Raw genomic sequence first — 20,334 nt, 5'->3', positions numbered from 1 at the left:
ACTCGGGGGACTCTGGGACTGGACTACTCGACTAGTCAGCGACCAATGATAAATCACCCCCTCCTTCCACCTGCCCGCACCGCGCCTCCCCCGCGCGCTCCACTCCACCTCCTCCTGGACAGAAGCCGTCATCAAACGATCATCAGGAGCCGCGCTTCTTGAGCCGCTGCGGCCGCTGCAGTAGCCAGCCGAGCCGCGCCCCTAAACGCGCCCCGGCGGCGGCGCGGCTGCTGCCCTCACAGAGCCACTACTGCGCTGAGCTGGGAGCGGGGACAAAAATAATACGGTAACAATGATAAACCGGTAGGAAAAAAAAGTTACGTGGAGAGGGTGAACGGAGAAAAAAAACCACACACACACACACTCCTCCTGGGTGAGCCGCCTGGTCATCGCGTCCGTCGCGGTGACGGCACGGCGGCGGCGGGACGGGCGTGTGCTTCGTCACACCTTGGAGGTGGTAAAGATAGTGCCTCCAGGAGGAGCAGGAGTGGATCCAGGCCAGTTCGGGAGGTGGGGAGGGGGGAGGGGATGACGCAAAAATCGATTCAAATGCCGTTTCTCACCTTTTCCATTGGAAAATCGTCTTTGCAGTCGTGGTCGCGACAAGAGCTGGTCTGCAATCGGTTCTCATTTATACACTCTTTCGCGTGGTTGTGACCGAACAGTTAAAGCCGAGCTTAAGGCATATCTTTCCTCCTGGGCCTCGCGCTGCCGCACTGGCGTAGAGTCCCGCCCCGAAGTGCCATTAGGGCGCTCAGAGGGCGGCCAACGGCCACTCCCTTCGGCTGCCCTGCTCACTCGGTACAGAAGTCAGTGGATAATAACCCTTAGGCCTACCTCGGTAACGAGGCGGCACGGCGGGTAAAGACGTGGCCGCGAGCTACAACAAACAGTCGACAGAACCGCCCCAAACGACCCCCCCCCCCCCTCCCACTCGATCCTTTTCTAACGCCCCATGCCTGACAGGTATGGTGAGAATAGCGTTACGCTGGACGGACGGGGAGACGAGTGGTGTCGACGAGAAGCGGCACGACGAGCAGGAGGGCTCACCACGAGGAACGGGGGCCGGGCCGGGCTGGGCCGGGCAAGTGAATCGAATCCTAGTCAAAGAAAGGGCAGAGGGGAGAGGGAAGGGGGGTGGAGTTTAACGCTAGCGCACCCGGACCAGTAGCCTATAAAAACGAGACTCTCAATGTGTACACAAAATAACGCGTTGTCGGGGCACCTCTACTTCTCTAGAGTGCCCATCGCCGCCGCTCCTTATCTGAAGCTGTTTCACCCGCGGCAGCATCGCGGTGGTGGGCCGCAGTCAGCGCGTGCCGCCCGCCGCCTGGAGGACTTCCCCCGAGAGGAGAGCGGGGCGCGAGGCGCGAGGCTGAGAATGCTGACGTAAAGGAAAATCCACCTGAATATTTTCGTCAGCGGATCGTTTTCGGCGCTTGGAGCTTACGCTGCCCCCTCCTCGCCGCCGTTGGCTAGAGCTAGTTAGGCTGCCATACAAGGTGTCGCCCCCCCCCCCTTTTACACACGAGGTACCTACAAGAGGCTCGAGGGTGCAATGGGGGTGATCGTGATCGTAGGTCTTCTCAGCGTCTTCTCAAATAGTTAAGCATTTCTGGACTGGGGGGGTTTCCACCACGGCCGCCGTCAACCTACTACAGCCGACGAGTTCAATTACTTTTCATTCTTTTCCTTTCTAAATAATGGTGATACGATCCTTCGCTCCCACGACTGGCGTGGCTGGCAGGCGCCGCGGTCTGACTCAGCGCCCGCGCACTCATTTGCGAGTCTATTTCCATGTTAATGTAACAGTGGCGTGATATTTATGGTTTATGATGTTTGTTCTGCTAGGCTGGGGGAGAGAGGATGAAGTTGGCAAACATCTTGTCGGATTTTCTCTGAGTTTGAGTCGAGTTGCGTGTACCTTTATTGCGTTTGGATACCGCACAAAAATTGCGCGCGCCTTGTGATTAATTTTAAGAGCTGCGTCCAGACAAGAGACAAGAGGACGAGGTTTGGTTCTCTGTGCAGACTCAGAGACCCCAGCGACGCAACTGTCTGGAAGCAGCTCAGGAACCTTTTGTTCTACCCGCTATTCTTCTTCCCCAGCTGATTACACCACTCCTTGGCCAGACTCACCATAGATAAAGAGCAGCAAATTTAGAAAACATAAATGAGAAATAATCATTTCTTTTATTCACAAAGGACAAAAAATATCACGAAAAAAATCATCTCAGAGAAAATAATGAGATGATTTAAGCAAATACCCTGCAAAACTTACTGTTCGATTCTTTTGATCTTCTTTCTACATGTGACAACGGTACATATATTCATAAGGACGATGATGTGAAGAACTCATTCCAGACATTTCAGCTGAAGGAGTACATTTCCAGTTTGCTATTCACAATACAGGCAGGCCACCGTACTTGGCACTGTACCTTTCAATTTTTCTTTCTATGAAATATTTTTACAAAATGGGAAAAACCTTAAAATATTTATAAACTTACTAAATATGTTGTTTCAAATTATCAGTCTATGATGAAAAGAAAATATATTGTGCAAGTCAAATAAGATATTTTAACTTTGTACTAAAATGACAGAATGATACTAAATTCTCTGAAAGTTGAACATATAAGATATGTAGGGCAAATTTCGTGCAATACATAAGACATGAAACATTTTCGTCTGTTTCTTTCATGGTTTTAACAATACTAGTAACACAAAGATTCATTATTTAGGAGAAGACAACAAGAGCTCTTGTATGTATGATGTACAAAGAAAAACAAAACAAAACAAAAGTTACAATTAAATGTAAAGTACCATTAGGAGAGAAGCACTCAAAGACAGCTGGTTATGGGTCTCATCACAGCACATGCACTGTTAACAGTTGCAAATCACAACAAAAATGAAGTTAAAGAACAATCTTCAAACCCAAAATTGTTAAGTGTCAAATATTAAGTACTGAACATATATGATATAAAAGTACACTCAACATCTAACGGTGTACTTAGCACATGCTGATTAAACAGAGTGGTTACTGGCACACTGTTGGGTTTTCAGTGTACAAAGGTGGCATTTAAAGCTTAATGCTTGCAGTCAGTATGGAGTCCAGCCAAATACAAATGTGACAATAGTTGAGATTCTTACAAAATGCTTGTGTTACATGTGAAAATGTTATAAACATTTACAAAATTATACATACTTAAAATGATATGTACAGCATGGACAGAAATTAATTATGGCACGATTTTCACATTTCTAGACTAAATATCTCATCAGCTTGTGGGTCATACCAATGCAAATAACAAAGACTGGCACTTCTTCAACAAGGCAATAAGACAATGCACATAACAATTTGAATAAATCAGTTAACGTCATTCACTAGAAACTATTACGAAACATGACAAACAGCTTTTAGGGTATCTACATGCCTTTGAACAGCTCACAAATGTAACAAAGTTAAGGAAGAATAAAATACTGCAAATAATAGAAAACAGTAACACCGAGGTACGGTACACTCATCTGAATGCTAAAATGAGAGAAAACTAAAATGAAAGCTACATATTTAAATAAGTTATGACATCACACAACCCTGAGATGGTTAACAAATAACAGAAAAATATGTTTGTGCTGTACCGTATTAAAAAAAAAAAAATACTGATCAAAACTAATTTTTATCACATTTACATTTGAAATCTATCACATAATTGTCATAGAATAATGCAAGCTAGAACTAATTTTACTGTAGTTCGTTTATGACAATCAAAAGCAACAGATAAACGAAAACCAATCACAATTGTACAAATGAGAAGAGAAAATAATGAAACAGAAACATCAGAAATGCTTGTATGTAGGAAATAATGATCTAAAAGCATTTCTGTCAGTCCGCACAAGCTTTGTGTAAAGAGAAAATACATACTGTAGGTACATACAACTAAAAATGCATTAGACAAAAGGACATTTTAATCAAAGAGGTGAGGACACAAAGCACACATTGCAAATGATTTGAAAATTGTTAGGCAGTTAAAAGGTAATGTTTTGCACTCACATAACTTAACAATTACGTAAGTTCAATCAAAACAAAATGTCATAGTTAAACTATCCTTCATTAAAGAAGTAAACTATCCAACATTTTCTTTAATACAAGTTGGTGTTGGGCTCACAACTATTCTTAGTGCCTTTCCGTCTTTGTTTCCATCCTTTCGATGAGGTTTCATGAAGCGTATCTGACGATATTCAGTATTTAAGGATTCTGAATCTGCACCAGATTCTTGGTCGTTTTGGTCCAATGAACTATCAGCATCACTGGCCCTGACAAAAAGAATATTTATTTTGAGCATAACTAAAATTTTGTAAATGTTAATATTTTAATACTGGTAGAACAATACCTGGCTCTCCTTGAAAGGCACCTATAATTTCGTCTGAGTGTATCCCTTAAACCAGTCAATTCACCATTACACTCTAAAACCCCATCCGCATCTTTGTTTCTGGAAAACATATTGGTAAATAGTTTATCATTTTGTAGATAATCCTTTCTTCTTTTTTTTTTTTGTAATTATAAAATCAGATGAAAAAAATCTTACCTGTAGTACAAAAATGTTCCATCCTCTAAATTACAACTACAAATGGTTTCCCACTGCAGACTCACATTCCTTTCCTGACGATAACACTTTATATGTCGGTGTTGGTTGTAAGGGAAACTTCCCAGAGGTCTAGCAAATTCCAATGATTCCAGTGGGATTCCACTTATTTCGCTGAGCTAAATAATCAACACAAAACAAAATTCCATAAATAAATGCTTACAGAGCGGAAAATGCATGTGATTGTCTTTAAAATATTCTTACCTTCTCTCTCAATTCAGCAAATAATGGATTTTCAAGCGTGATTTCAAAGATATCACTGTTACTCTTGAACTGTTTAACCATCAAAGTAACTTGAGATGGACTTGTTACATTTTCCGGTTCATTTAACTCTTGTAGGCAAAGTTCCCAGTTAGGTGTTAAACAAAGATCTTGAAATGACTGAGAATCCAATAATATTTTCCCAGGATTCTTCCATTTTTTCATACGTAAACGGCACCTAAAATATTCATACGCACCATAACACAACAATTCAATGAAAAATGAGAACACTCCTTTATTCTAAATTACCTATCATCAGATGGAATATAGAGCTCATTCCTCCAGGCCAGTTCCTCTAAAATATTCTTCTTTGCTTCACCAACAAGCATATCTTTGGTAAGAATCCAGTCACATAAAAATTTCATTGGCTGAAAATTTTAGTAGAGTGTTACTATCTATTTCAATAATAAAACAAAAAAAGTAACTAAAGATTCCAGTTTCACAACCATACTTCTTCATCATTAGCGAAAAGCTGGAAGACTTTTCCTCGATATTCCCCATGACGTAGTGCTCTTTCCAAGCGGACTATAATGTGTTCAACATCACACAATTTACTTAATGGGTCATTTACATTTGAATATGGGAACTCATTGCTCTTGCATTTTCGGAATAGCTTAATATAATCAGAGGCAATACCCATATGCCGAGCAAGTGCAGCTTTAAGTGCGCCCATCACCATGCGCTTGTCCACTTGTATACGAACCACTAAAAGTACAATGAATATGTTCACCACAATCATCAAAATTGCATGTACTGTAATAAACACTGATTGTCAAGCTACTTACTAGTTTTAGAATCTTGCATTTTGTATGGATAAATCTTAAGATAATAATAGCCATTGTTGCAAAATTCATCATCAGTTGCATTATCTCCTTCCTAATTAAAATCCAATGGGTAATAAATAAGTCAACATCAGTCAATTTAGGAACCTTTAACAAACAGGTTCACAGGAATTGTAGATGGGTTAACACATACAGCAGGTTAATTGTACACTACCTTTTCAGATGCTCCTACATTTCCTTCTCTCTTAATTTTCATTGATGAAGGATCCTTCTCTTCAGATGGAGAATTGCTAACAGGAGATACTTCAGTCCAATAGTCAGCTTCATCTCCAACGATAGTTCTGAGCAAATTGGTATGATGAGCAGTTCAGTCAGTTGATGAATATACTTAATACACTTAATGAAGTTGTTATGCAGGAGAAACATACCTATCACTATCAGTTAGACTACTATCTTCACTTGTACTTTGATCGCTGCAGACTGTGTTTGCAAGACACTCTTCTTCACCTTCAAGAGGGGGTAGTTGAGGTGATGTCCCACGAGATGTGCTTTTAGTCAGTACATGTGAGTTACAAATAGATTCACAGGCAGCCTCGCGATCTCCATTTGTAAGTTTACTGTTGTCTGAGACTGCTAAAGGAGGAATACCTAATTTTGCAAGACTCTCTAAAGAAAATTAAACATGTTTGTTACTACATATGTCCGGAAAACAATAGCAGTCTCAAAGCAAAAGGACTCATCCCACCTTTGTCAGCATCAGGTAGAGTACAATACAAGGTAATAGTGTTGCTGAACCTTTCAATAACTGCAGTCATTTTATCCAGGAAGTCAGCACTTTGATCAATTTCTTCAGCCACAAAAATCTGTATGAATGTGAAAATTAACAACTTAGATAATCAGTAAGATTAGAAAAATTTAAACAATATCTCAGGAGTTGGGATTTTAACTAAAGGCAGTGAGAACTAATATCTTGAACATGAAATAGATAAAATAAGATTAGACCCCACCTTGTTGCTTGTATAAAAGCCAGCACTCTGTAAAGTCTTCTCATCGTCAAGTTCAATTGGACTTTCGCCATATTCTTCCATCATAATTTTTATTTTTGGAGAGAGTTTGAGAGCTTTTGCAATTTTAGGTCTCATCTCTCCAATCAATGTTGTCAACTGAGTTCGAACTTCTACAGGAGGTTCAACTTCTTCTGTTTCCATGTTGACTAGGTGAACTTTAATTCCAATGCCTAAGATAAAACATAAAGGCTTGTTAATGTCATGTGCTTTTAAAAATCTGAAACAAATAATGTAACAGTATTTGGCAAAGGCAGAACACATACCTCCTGGACGATATGGCTCGAATTGAGCATCAGGCTCTCTGATTTCAAGATATAAACTCTGAGCCAAAGGATTTTGAATACTAGAATACACATAGCTCATAGGTTCTCCATCTTGACCATCAAAGCTCAGGTCCATGGTTTCATTAGTACTATCATAACTAACAAGTCTACACCTTTCAAGGGGAACAACACCATCTAGAATGAATAACTGAAAAGAAAGAAACCACAGAGACACAATATACGGGCCCATCATTTTATATTATATTACGTACAGTATTTAGAATAAGGGTGCCACCAAAACAACCTACATTATGTGCGATAGCAGTGGCTTCAGCAAGAGTAGTGTCTCCATCAATCACAAGCTTGGTTTCAAATCTATTGCTTTCACCTGGAAGGTGAAAATAAACTTTAATTTTCAAGCGATCTTTATCACGCTCGCGAATTATCCTTTCTTCTTCCTCTTCTTCCTGCATTTTTCTGACAAGTTCCTACAGATGGGAGGACAAGGAATAAATTGTATTTAATCACATGAGGCACTCACCAAAATCTTACACAGCTGCCTAGATTTAAACTTACAGAAATATGTGGAGGAAACTTGTCAATAGTCATTGCCGATTGATTACATTTCTTGTCAATTTGACGATACATTAGCATGTATGCATTGGTACTGGAGCTATGAGCTCCAGAATAATACACTCGGTGACTGCCACCACCATATGTCATAGATATGTCTTCATTTGTAATCTGTAAAGGTAATATTAAATTAAACACAATGACTGAATTATAGTACATTGCAACCAATATGAAAATGAAACACAGATTATTGCCGGATACTTACCCTGCTGACAGACTGGTCATCAAAGCAAAACCATTCACCTTTATCAAAATCCTTGATGTACACGTAATAGTGCCCACCAGATGCACTCCCAGAGTGAATCATGATTGAGAAAAGTTCATAAATGTATGGGCCTGGAGGTCCATCTCCTTCTTTGAGGCGTTGATTCTTCTCATTCTCAAGCAGATTCAGTGTGCCATTGCTAAGATCAATTCCCTCATCATAGTCCTAAAATAGCATTTTAAAAATCCAATTTAAAACTTTTGATAAGAGTTGTTTAAAGACTACATATGATACTTTAAAGATTCAACCTGGATATCTACATTGCTGCCACTGCTGTTGCTGCCACTTGCTGACTCATGTGAAGGCTCTGCCGCTTGACAGCCCTCATCATCTCCATTGGAAACATTATCGATTATGCTTCCATCCTCTGTCTTAGTACCATTATTGGAAATTTCACCCTCAGAAACTACCCCAGGTATCTCTTTACTTAGAGAACTTTTGGATTCATCACAAAGAAACCCATTGATGTTCAAAACATGGGGGAATTCAACCCTAAAACATTTATTAAAAGAGTGGAATCAATTCAAATATATAGGTAATCACAAACTAAGAAAATGCTACAAGTTGCATAGAAGATTACAGACCTGTCTATCAGCTTGATACGTGTCATTGCATTATAATCAAAATCAAAACGTTTGAGATGGAGAGTTAAAATATATGGAAAGTGTGAAAACTTCAGACCTTTATGGGCATCACATTTTTTGTTGCATGTCTCACAAAAATACTGATTATTTCCATCTAAGGTCTCTGGCTGAATAAATGCACGCATTGCTTCTTCCTGTATAAAATAGTAATAGTTTATGCATTACTTTTAACCAAAGAGTCAGCTACACCCCAATGGCTGAACCCAGGAACAGTCAGAAATGGAAGTGCTTTCACCAACAATATGCCAAATTGGTCTGAAAAAGGTTTAGTTTCAGCCAGTTTATCCAAGTTTATCACGCTCAGTCCCATGAGTAATTGATTGGTGTGGGCAAACTATCCAAAACGTGTCGAAGATGCTAGGAACTCTACAATAATTAAAGTAAGAGGTAACTCACCACACTGTTGTATGCTACAGTGCTACCGAAAGGACGGACTGGTAGTGGAATATCTAGAAAAGTATCCACTCTAGTTTTTTCAGTTTTGCATTCTAAACATGTGACATAATCAATCAATTTTCCTAATATGAAAAAAAAAAGTAAGTAAGAATTAGTTTTAACAGTGGAGAGAAAAATACACAGCAGCAATGTCAAAAGAAAAGTTTATACCCTGGTACAGATTGTTGATAAAGTCAGCTTGATCGGTGTCCTTAAACTTTTGTTCAAGAGCATCGAACATCACCCTGCATAGTTCCTGAATATCATGCTGTTGCCATGAATCACTTGCATCCCATCCAAAGCTCTTCGTCAATTTACTTGTTTCAACAGCAGTGCGTGAGGATGTCTACAGGAAATCAACTTTCTATTAATCAGCAAAGCATATATTACAGTAATTAGAATGAGATACCTAGGTCAGTTGTTTAAAAATTACCTGCAAATTTAAAAACAGCTTCTGAAGTTGATAGGGAATAGATTTTGGAGTCTCTTCTAAGGATCCCACAAACTCCCATTTGTAGAGAGAGTTACGAAATTCAGGTGTCATGAACAATGCCTGCAAGAGGCTATTCAAGTAACATGTCATGGCTTGATTCACAAGACCGACGTATCCTGGAAGAAAAATGGCACTTGTAGAACACTATGGATTGTTGACAGCAGTTTTTAAAGAATTTTCAGCAATGTGATTATTTTAATGGTTATTAATTTGAGACATTTTATTTTTTTAAATAGATTTGAACTTTTTAATAGATTTTCAAAAAAAATTATGAGGGGGACCTACCAATTTTCCGGGCGCAAGTGGTAATCCCTGTGATGATTTGAATAAAAGGGAAATTTTATGATCACAAACTAAACAAAAATCACAATCAAATTACAATTGCTAGCTTAAACTGTGACTGTGACCATATTTTAATGAACATAATTATTTCCTTATTCATTTTCTGTTCTGTGAAAAGGGACGTTTTTTTGCTTGTGCATGTTTGTGTCATTTAAAAAACAAAACAAACATTAGTATGTTGGGAAAAATAAGGCTCAATTAAGTTAGTCAAACTAGAGTGAAAGGAAGAAACAAAAGAATTTGTTTTTAAGAGGGCCATGAGCTGATGTTTTCACTTATTTGGTTTTAAGTCACTGCACACAGTTTGAAGGATGCAACACACCAATGTTCAGACTTCTCAACTATTACTTACGAAGTTGTTTTGTATCCCTGCAGTCACTTTTTGCTCGTAATCGACGTCTAGATGAGTTGCTTCCCCCTTTGTTAGCAAGGCTAATCACAATGGATGGGTTAGTGGCAGTTTTGGGTATGATCCTCAACAGATTCTTGTTTGCTGATCCAAATGAGAGACCAACTTCCTTTAAACTCTTTTCACAATTCCTGTCTACTTCGGATTCCTGAAATTAAGAATAAGATATTAATAGAGGTAAAACAAAAACGGGAAATATTTCAATTGTTAAAAGGCTTAGCTTACACCCCATTCTTTCACAAGCACCAAATCATACGACTCTGGACTGTAGTTACGACCATCCATAACGGTGGAAAAGAGTTCTTGAACAGATGATGATGGAGGAAGTGAGATTGAAAATCTCTGTCCATCTCCTTCTGGCATTTCATCTTTGACTTCAATGATGGCAGAGTCATACTCTAATAACAGCACCATGTTAAAATCCTTCGTGCCTAAAACCAAAAATTAAATAAAAATAAAAATTATAATAATGGAAATAAGGTGGTATTAGAGTATTGCGATGTTGTTTCCAGTGTGAGCTACACCCAGCATACCGACAAAACTCTGCTTCCTAATTCTTACAGTTAACTAAGCTATACATTTAAATAGGCGTTTTAGATTGCAGAGAGGATTATTGGTTCTACAAACATATAATAAATAGAAAATTGCATAATTATAGAAACATTTTATACATACACTTGTGCTTCAGTTCAATAAATTGAAACAGACAACTTAAACAAACAATATAAGAAACAACTTATTGTAGAACCTTACCGAATAGATAATTTGGATAAAAAATGGCTAGCCCATCCCTACAACTGAAAGTTACAAGGAGGGAAGGCTCCCACACTGGCCAGGACAGAGCAGAGTGAGAGGAGAGAGGGGGATGTTGGCACTATACCAACAGACTATTTATAGGATCTACAAAACCGACTTGAGTTTTCAAACCTACACCGCCAGCTCCATTAACAGACATTGGAGTAGAAAAATCAATAAATCAATCAAGGTTTTAACAAAATAATAGTTAAAAAATAAGAAAGGATAAAGAACAGAGAATGTCACATAAACATTGGAACACAAGAAGGAAATGGTAATGGAACAGGGATTCCTTTCCTTGGATGATTCTAAAATTAGAATCTCTGAAGGTGGTGAGAGTGTGTGTGTGTGGGGGGGGGGGGGGGGAGATCAAGCATAATTTTGAAAGAGTAGAGCAGGACCGAAAACAAGATTTTGCAAATAATTTTAATGATAAAATTTGCTGATAATGGGAGATACAAACAATGTAAGGTAGACTGGCCTTGCAAGACTCCTTAACAAAATACTTATCTTGTTTAAGAAATTCTTGGCAGATTTCCTGGTCTTGGCAACATACTACTTCCTTAATTTTTCTCTACTATTTTAGCCTGTCTAACACCAGTAGAAAAGTAAAGGGCTACATTGAAATTGTTTTCGGATCCTGAAGCAGAACCACAATGTATACTGGAACATTGACGCACACTGACTCATTGTTATTGTTATATTGTATGAAACTAACTAAGCATTCAAAAAGAAGTAAACATAGGCTATCTCAAATGTTCACATGAATTCTATAAAATCATTTCCTGAATTGTCATAATGCGGATCAATCAAAACCAAAATTTGGACAGCAAATTTCAGAAATCTTGGATTGACTAAAGAAATTATTTTCTTGAGGTTAAGGAGTAAAATTTCAAGACTGTAAAAAGAAGCAGGGAAATGTTGAAAAATATTATCACACCAAAGTACAGGGAGAGCCTTTCAGAGAGCTATGCTATAATAAATAAACATAGATGAAAAGTAAGCTCCATGCAGTAAAATATGATCGAATTTTGAACCCTTCCCAAAAAAAACAATTTACAAATGCGCTGAAGCAGAGTTGCTGAACGTATACTAGACTTCTGTTGTTGATGTTTGCATTAAATGTTATGATATGGTAATGCATGCATTAAAACAAAAAAATGTGGCACCACTCGTAAATCGTCACTGTAAGAAATAAGTTGCAAACTTTACAAACGTTGATGATTTGCGCCAGTCTCTTTTTATGTCAAAACTATCCGTATGAAATGAAATTTTGCAAGACAAGTATAATATTTTTAGGTTATGTATTCTAACTCCAACCGGAATGAAGTCTCCAACACAATTCATACAATTACTTCCTTGTAACACCTCAAACACTCCTTCAGATTTTACCTTTCGTTGAGAATAAAATAACTCAAGAAGTGTCCCTACGCCATTCTGTTTTCGGTTGGAACGTGCCGACATGAGTTGTTATTGTTGATCCTTTTCACAAAAGCATTTCATGTGAGAGAACAGATGACGGATGACGCGAAGCGGTTGTTGGGTTTGACAGCGAGGGGGTGGGGGTAGAGGTGCGCACGGGTGCGCACGAAGGGGTGGAAATATGTGGCATCATGGAGTCAAGGGTGGCATTACCGTCTATCGACTTGCTGGCAAAAAACGAGCATTTGGATGTTGCAAATGTATATGCCACAAATGTCAAATATTTTTTTTGGAAACCCCCCCGACACCTGACATTGCCAATTCACCTAACAAAAAATGAAAGAAATTTCTGAAGTGTGGGGGAAGCTATCTATACAAGTGTGCATTCTGTCCTTATTATAATAATAATTTATTTATAAATGTACATAATTAAAAATACGATATAAAATGAATCAATCAAAGAAGTCAACAAAATAAAAATTATTTTCGTCTCCGTAATGAATAGGGAGTACTAGTGGAGTTGTTGGGCTCATTCTCTTGATTTTCCTTCAGGTACTAGAAAAAAACATTCAGAGTTAATTTTACAAAATAATAACAAAATAACATTGGTAATAACTTAATTAAAACTACCTTTTTTAATTTATCTTCCATAATATCCATCCTCTGTTTTCTATCTATACATAATTTTTTATAAGTTTCTTTCTCGCGCTCAAGTTTTCTCACCTTATCCTCTAGCGCAATACGATTAGCTTCCTAAAAATAATAATACAAATTAGTACAGTAAGTGTGCATTATTGTCTTTCAAGCAAGGCCAACAAATGAGGAGAAATTGATAATACAAACATCTACAATCCCACTTGGTCCACTAGACCAATATTGGCTTTTATAAATAGCTTCATTTGATTCAGCGGTTTGAGTGTGAACAGACTTTGTCATGACCTTTGAAGATGATGCACACTCTGTGTTTTCTTGATAGGTTTTCAGAATGCGTCTATTTTGAGATTTCAAGTTTCCGATCTATACAAGAAAAATAGCAAACATTGAGGATCAACATGGAATTTCTGTACTTGATTACGAGGCATGGGCTACTGTTTTCAATTGAGCAGGTATGACCAAAAATTTTAGCCCGACCCCATACAAAACAACATAGGGCGGGCTAATATTTTCAGGCATACCCGTCCAATCGAAAACATTACCATGGGCAGTGCAAGTTACCTACCTCATCTTTTGATAGCTTTAGCTTTTCCTCCAAGCGTTTTATAGTATCCTCAGCAGGTTTGTTCAGTATTTGCTGTTTCATTTTTAGCTCAGTGATTTCAGCATTCTTATCAGCCAACTCAGTGCGCTGAGTTTGAACTAGCCTTTGAAGTTCTTCACATTTGAGGATATATTCTTTTGGAGATGTTTTATCTGAAGCTGAATGAGCATTTGTGAGGCTGGAGGGTTCTTTACGTTTAAGCCTTTTGATTTCTGCATTCAATCTGTCCACCAAGTTGTCATTCTCATTGGCTAAAGCCTCTTGCTTCTTACCCCATTCCAGTAACTCTTTGCACCCATCACATTCCCGCTGAAAAAACAAATTTAAAATCATATAGTTACCGTACAAGAATCTACACAGATGTGCACAAGAGCACACACAGAATAACCTGGACCTTTGAAGTATAGACACATACCACAGCTTGTTTCTTCTCCTGGCACACTTTTTGCCAAATGGTGGTAAATTCATCATCAACATCAGACAAAAACTGGTTTTCCTTGTGTAACTCAGAGCATGCATCTTGCAGCATATCACAATCAATAGGTTTACTGCAAATATCATTGAGTTTTCCAATTAATGCCTCAGCTCGGCTTTGAGCATTCTTTGCAGATTTTTCTTTAGATGACAACTGCATCTCTAGCAAGTCTCCAGTTGTTTTGTCCAAGGAGCCCATCACTTCTTTACATGAACTTCTCTGCAAAATTTAGAAATTTCAAAATGAGAATGAATAACTTTGAAGGAACATTTTAAAAATGCACCTATTCAGGATGGCCACACAATAGTATGTGCTATCAAAGTCCTTGATCTTCCTGACTTTTAGCTTTTAAGCAGAATACAAAACTTTCAAATGTTGCCGAAAATTTAGAAACAACAGTAGAAGCGAAATTCATTCATTTCCCTTAACCAATGTTCAATTTCCTTTACTACCAGGTTGTGTAGCCACCCTGCTATTCAAATACTTACCAACACCATTATTTTATCCATAGTAACTGAAAAGAATTTTGATTTTGTTTGCGCCAAATCTTTCAAGATTTCTGCAATCCTATCTGCAAGTTCTTTGTTCATTTGATCAAGGCTCCGTCCCCATGATAACAAGTCCTCACATTCTTTGTCCAAATCTTCTTTGTCCTTGTTGATCTCATCAATCTTCTTATCTTTTTCTATAATAATTTCTTCTTTCTCTTTAACCACGTTCATCAAGGCTTGAACTTCATGAGATTTGGAAGTAAGCTGCAAGGAAGATCAATACATATTAAAATAAAGAAGACCAAAATTAGTACTAATGAATGGACTTGCAATTAATCTCAATAGATGAACCAATTCTATTGGTAAACCAAAGTTTTTATTTAGCTGACTATTTGCACAATTCATATATGCACACTTTTCACCAACCCAATATATAATCACCTCTTTCAGATTTCTTTCATATTTTTCCCTCAAAGATTCTAATTCTGATCTGACATTTCTAGCATCACTTGCTTCCCTTTTCTGTTTAAAATCAGAGGCTCTGCTAGGTTTCAACCTGGACAATTGTGAGAGTTCTGTCAGCTGCTCTTCCACCTGTATTTCTAGCTGTTTTCTCAGAGAAATTTCTTGAGAGAGCTGCCCTTGAAGAAGTGCTAGTTCTGAAGACGGCCCAGGTGTGGATTTCTAGGTCCAGCAACAAAAAGAAAGGGGCCAAGTAGTTTGAATCAATAAGCGTTTCCACAACAAATTATAACTGTACATACATCAGAAAAATACAAAGCCCAGCGTAGCCTTCCAGATAATTCTCTTTACTCAACTCTGTGTGCTATCAACTCACATAAAATAAGGTTGACTGGATTTATGAATAAACATGAGAGCACTTTGCAAAACAGAAAGAAAAAAAAGAGAGATTAAATGGATTTCAACAAAGTTACTCTGGGCTTGACCATTAAATTTGAGGAAATAAAGAGCAACACTGAATGAATGAATGGATGATAAAGAGGGTGAGCAAGCATAGAGGCTGTCAGCAGGCACCATGTTAGTTGTCTGTAAGGAGGTCCGATAGTTTGCTTCCGCGTACCAAGGTACCAATTACCACACAATGTGCAAACCACTTTCAGAGAAAAGGAATTGCTTTTAAACATTACTATCTAGAACCTACAGGTTTACCAGGTATATACATCTTTGAGAGCTGAGTTATATCTGAATTAACAGTCCATGTCATAACTTAAAATAAAATAAAAATTGTTTGAGCTTGATAATTATTTTCGATGCTATTCCTTCTATTCGTAGCCCAACTAACCGATCCATACCATTTCCAGCCTAAAAGCCTTAAGCACAGCACAAGTTTCAGATAAGCAAAACCTCACCTCAGATGTTTCTAATTTCTCTTTCATTTTAGTAAGTTCGGCCTTTATTTTCCTGTTTTGAGTTCTGGTTTCCCTTGATGACTTGAGAGCATTCTCATACTGTTGGTTCAAAAATTCCATTTCAGCTTTCAATTCTTTTACTTCATCACTTGGTGATGGTTTTAGAGTCAGGTTTTTCACTGCTAAATCTCTTTCATTCTTCATTTTGAGGAAATCTCCCTCTGTAATACTTTGCTTTTCCTTTAGCTCTTCTATCTCCTTACATAGTGCCTCAATCTTTTCTTGTTTCTCTTCTAAAATAGACTTTTGGCATCCAATCTCTTCTTTCAGCTTAACAATAAGTTGCTTCTTCTCTGTTAGATCATTGTAGAGGGATGAAGCCTTACTTTGTAAAGATTCTTTGCCGGATAACTGTTTTGATTGAGTTTGTACTTGTAACTGAAGCTCAGTTAAGCTTGCTTCTAGATTTAAAACAATATCTGACTTTTTACTAAGTTCAGTTTTTAGGGTAGCGTTTAAAGCTGTCTCAGTGAGAAGCTGAAAAAGTCAAATAATGTACATAAGAATAAAGCACTATCTCATAAAATCGATTGAAATGAAAATTTTTTAATACAGCCAGTAATAACCAGAAATCTTACCTCCTGTGATATACTTTCCAATCTTTTTTGGGTTTTCTCTAGCTGCTCTATACATTCTGCGGCATGAAGCGCTTCCGACTGCAGATCTTTGACAAATCTTTCTTGAGCTAACAACTAAAAGAAAACAAGGAATAAGCAACAACCTGTATTGGATGGTACAGAAAATCTTAGAGTAAATCTCACGGTTACTTCAATTAGAATTACTCACATCTGCCACTGACTTTTCATATTTTTCTCTTAAGTCTTTCAAATCCTTGGTCGACTGATCAGAACTGTATTCCATGCTACTTAATTTATCTTGAAGTTCCTTCCTCTCCTTTTCGGTTTCAGCAATTTTTAAACTGAGACTATCATTCTAGAACAACAAAAATAACAGATTCATTAAAATGTCAAATGCATACAAAGAACATAAGGTTCAAAAAAGAATGTCTACCTCTGTCTTGAATTGCTGGACAGTTGTGTTAAGCTCAGCTAACTCATCAGCTTTTATAGACAACTCAATTAATTTTGACTGAACAACTGATAACAGCTCATCCTGTGATAGATCTTGGGTACAGTTAAGTAAACTTCTGAGTTTCTTAAAACTGTTTTCAAAGCTCTCTTGAACAATCAACAAACTTTCTTCCTTCTGCTTGATTCCACCCAATTGTGATGTTAGACTTTCATTCATTTCAGTAAGCTGAGCAACATTACTTTTCATTTCTTTCATTGTTTCTTGCCATTCTGCTTCTTGCTGGACATATGCCTGTAAAATAAGCAAGAAATAAAGAAAATTAAATAAGGTATTGTCATATTTTCAAAAACTAATAGGTAGATAAAAAAAATTCTACTCACCTGAAGTTCAGAGGTGCAAGAGTCTAGTTTTGTTTGAAAGACTGAGGCCACATGTTTTTGCACTTTCATGATTGATTCCAAAAATCTTGACAGTAACTCTGATAAAGAAACATTCCCCAGATCATCACTACTGTCTGAAATAGCTTTCACCTCTGACAAAAGAGTTCTATGGGCACACTTAATCTCTAGCTCCAAGTCTTCACAGTGCTTCTGAAGAGTATTAATTTTTTCATCCCTGCTTTCAACTTCAGAAAGCTGGTTTTTAATTGTCTTTTCAAGGTCACAGCACTTTTGACAAAATTCATCTTTTCCTAAATTGTTGGCAAGCTCGTGCAGTTTTGCTTTAAGTTGCCTTACTTCATCTTCCACATCTAAGTTAAGTGAATTCTTAAACTTTATTTCATCCTCCAACACAGAATTCTTTCTCCGCAATTCTTCGAGTTCATTTTTATGTAGCACAATTTCCTTGGAGACGCTTTCAAGTTTCTGTAAATCAGAGCTGTTAGACTTTAAGGACTCAACCTTTTCACGTAACTGTCTTAATTCTGATTCAGAATCCTCAAGGACAGAATTTTTGGAGTCCAGTTCTAAACGAAGAGAATTATTGTCATTTTTCATGGCTAGTAATTCATTTCTACATTGAATTAGTTCTTCAGATAGTTTATCCTGAAGTTGCAATTGTTGCCCCTGGCTGCGTAATTCAAGATCAGTGCATTTCTTCTTAGTTTCAGTCAAACAGGAAAGACACTGCAGCACTAAAGAATGAAGTGGGGCACTTTCATCAATTTCCACTTCTTCAAGGTTACTCCAAAGCAAACTGCGTGATTCATGCAAATCATTCTCTAAGAGAGATAGTTTTGCGGAAAGTTTCTCAATGTCTAAAGACAGCAAATCAGTTTTCACAACAGATGACATCACAATTTCGTGATCAACTGTAGAATTGACAGCATTTGGCACCAGAATAGGAGAATGAGCGTTTTGTTCGCACTGGCATGGTGCGTCCCTCAGTTTCTCCACTTCAATAGCATACTCTTTGAGTTTGTCGTCTCTTTCATGTATTTGATGAACCAATGAATCTTCACTTATTTTCAGGGCCTTCACTTGGTTTTTAACATTGTTTAATTCTTCCAGAAGAGTGTCAGAGTCCACTGAAGAAGAATGCATCTGCTGCTCCAAAGCACATATTTTCTCATTTTTACACAAGGTCATATCTGTTACCATGACATTTTTCTCGTCTTCAACTAGCGAGAGCATACTGTCTGAAGGTGAGTTTACATCAGGCAACATGGATCTTTCAGAGTCACAAGAATTTTGTTGAAGATGTAGAATTCGATCCTGTAACTGCTCCATTGCTAGGTTCCTCTCAGCCAGATCCTTGGTTAATGTGTCATTTAAAGAATTGACAGCAGCAATTTTCAATTTCATATCTTCAAGCTCGTGAATTAGAGACTGAACATACGGGTCACATTTGTTAATTTGTTCCATTGGGGTTACGTGAGACTTGTCAGCAACGCCTTCAGACTGACAGAGTTGCTTCCTTAATTTCTCTGTCTCAGCAACATACTCATTCAGTTTGCAATCTCTTTCATGCATTTGCTGGACCAAGGAATCTTCATTTATTTTGAGGGTCTTGACTTGATTTTTAACGTCATTTAACTCTTCCAGAAGAGCTTCAGAGTGCACTGACGAAGACTGCATACTACTTATCTGCTGCTCCAATGCAGAAATTTTTTGCTCTTGCATGGCCATTTCACTTTTACAAACAGACACTTCATTGATGAGAGCTTCCTGTTCTTCAATGTTTAAAAGAGTAGTATCGATTGCAGCATTTTGGGAACTGTTAAGATCAGTTTTATTCTTAACATCCTTAGCATCCTGCTGAAATTGTACAATTTGTTCCCGTAACTGCTCCATTTCTACTGCTGCATTTACAATCTCTTGGTTCCTGTCATCAAGGTCCTTAGTTAATGTTGCATTTAGAGACTTGAGAGCAATTATTTCTGATTTCACAGCTTCTAGCTCCTGCATTAAAGACAGAGCACTTGGCTCACAGTCATCTATTTGATCTCCAGATGTTACAGAAGACATGTGAGTAACACTTTCACAATGACTTGGTAAGTCTCTTAATTTTTCCATTTCAATAACATTCTCATGGAGTTTGCGGTCTTTTTCATGTATTTGCTGGACCAAAGAGTCTTCACTTGCTTTGAGGGTCATCACTTGGTTTTTAACAAGATTTAACTCTTCCACTGAAGAAGAACGCAAACTACTGATCTGCTCCTCCAATGCAGAAATTTTTTGCTCTTGCATGGACATTTCCCTTTTACAAACAGACACTTCATTGATGAGAGCTTCCTGATCTTCCACGTTTAAAAGAGTAGAGTCTGTTGTAGCATTTAGGGAAGCGTCAAGATCGGTATTATTCTTAACGTCCTTAGCATCCTGCTGAAGTTGTACAATTTGTTCCCGTAACCGCTCCATTTCTACTGCTGCATTTACAATGTCTTGATTCCTCTGATTAAGGTCCTGAGTTAGTGTGGCATTTGAAGACTTCAGAGCAATTATTTCTAATTTCACAGCTTCTAGCTCCTGCACTAAGTTTTCCATTTTGCAGTCTTTTTCATGTATTTGCTGGACTAAAGAGTCTTCACTTATTTTGAGGGTCTTCACTTGGTTTTTGACATGATTTAACTCTTCCAAAAGAGCTTCAGAGTCCACTGAAGAAGAATGCAAACTACTTATCTGCTGCTCTAATGAAGAAATTTTTTGCTCCTGCATGGTCATTTCATTTCTACAAACAGACACTTCATTGATGAG

At 37.9% G+C, this 20,334-nt stretch overlaps 3 protein-coding genes across 7 annotated transcripts in view; all 3 read right to left on the bottom strand.

Annotated features, from left to right (window-relative positions):
• Positions 1-2,174: 2,174 nt before the first annotated feature.
• On the bottom strand, positions 2,175-12,582 carry LOC113206203 (ubiquitin carboxyl-terminal hydrolase 47). Of its 4 annotated transcripts, none has more exons than XM_052271185.1 (24): positions 12,422-12,582; positions 10,460-10,665; positions 10,178-10,382; positions 9,769-9,795; positions 9,424-9,599; positions 9,162-9,336; positions 8,952-9,073; positions 8,496-8,689; positions 8,160-8,403; positions 7,852-8,076; positions 7,590-7,757; positions 7,322-7,501; positions 7,014-7,221; positions 6,691-6,920; positions 6,429-6,546; positions 6,112-6,349; positions 5,898-6,024; positions 5,687-5,777; positions 5,353-5,606; positions 5,151-5,269; positions 4,845-5,079; positions 4,584-4,759; positions 4,389-4,487; positions 2,175-4,311 (listed from the first exon to the last, which is right to left on the bottom strand). In XM_052271185.1, exons 2-24 carry the CDS (start codon positions 10,646-10,648, stop codon positions 4,122-4,124), a joined length of 3,990 nt encoding a protein of 1,329 aa, XP_052127145.1. In that variant the 5' UTR covers positions 10,649-10,665; positions 12,422-12,582; the 3' UTR covers positions 2,175-4,121. The 4 variants fall into 4 exon arrangements, with proteins under 4 accessions (XP_052127145.1, XP_052127146.1, XP_026277960.1 ...); XM_052271186.1 differs by having other exon boundaries at positions 8,172-8,403; XM_026422175.2 differs by lacking the exon at positions 12,422-12,582 and adding an exon at positions 10,988-11,298.
• A 254-nt stretch (positions 12,583-12,836) lies between these two features.
• Positions 12,837-20,328, bottom strand: LOC113206266 (early endosome antigen 1-like). 2 transcript variants are annotated; one of them, XM_026422262.2, is made up of 12 exons: positions 17,518-20,328; positions 17,117-17,428; positions 16,892-17,038; positions 16,684-16,797; positions 16,046-16,582; positions 15,117-15,359; positions 14,673-14,939; positions 14,125-14,403; positions 13,671-14,018; positions 13,295-13,468; positions 13,082-13,204; positions 12,837-13,006 (listed from the first exon to the last, which is right to left on the bottom strand). In XM_026422262.2, the coding sequence occupies exons 1-12, from the start codon at positions 20,299-20,301 to the stop codon at positions 12,932-12,934; spliced, it is 5,403 nt and encodes a 1,800-aa protein (XP_026278047.2). In that variant the 5' UTR covers positions 20,302-20,328; the 3' UTR covers positions 12,837-12,931. The 2 variants fall into 2 exon arrangements, with proteins under 2 accessions (XP_026278047.2, XP_052127143.1); XM_052271183.1 differs by lacking the exon at positions 15,117-15,359.
• Positions 20,309-20,334, bottom strand: part of LOC127748657 (kinesin-related protein 11-like) — an 8,454-nt gene continuing 8,428 nt past the window's right edge. Inside the window, exon 17 of the mRNA XM_052271191.1 lies at positions 20,309-20,321. Within this exon, the coding sequence (XP_052127151.1) occupies positions 20,309-20,321 (13 nt within the window). The remainder of the gene's footprint in view (positions 20,322-20,334) is intronic.

This window comes from Frankliniella occidentalis, unplaced genomic scaffold (assembly GCF_000697945.3).
Source record: "Frankliniella occidentalis isolate FOCC.00 unplaced genomic scaffold, Focc_3.1 Scaffold152, whole genome shotgun sequence".
Classification (NCBI taxonomy): Eukaryota; Metazoa; Arthropoda; class Insecta; order Thysanoptera; family Thripidae; genus Frankliniella; species Frankliniella occidentalis.
Note: the sequence above shows the minus strand (reverse complement) of the source record. Positions and strands in the feature narration are given on the sequence as shown.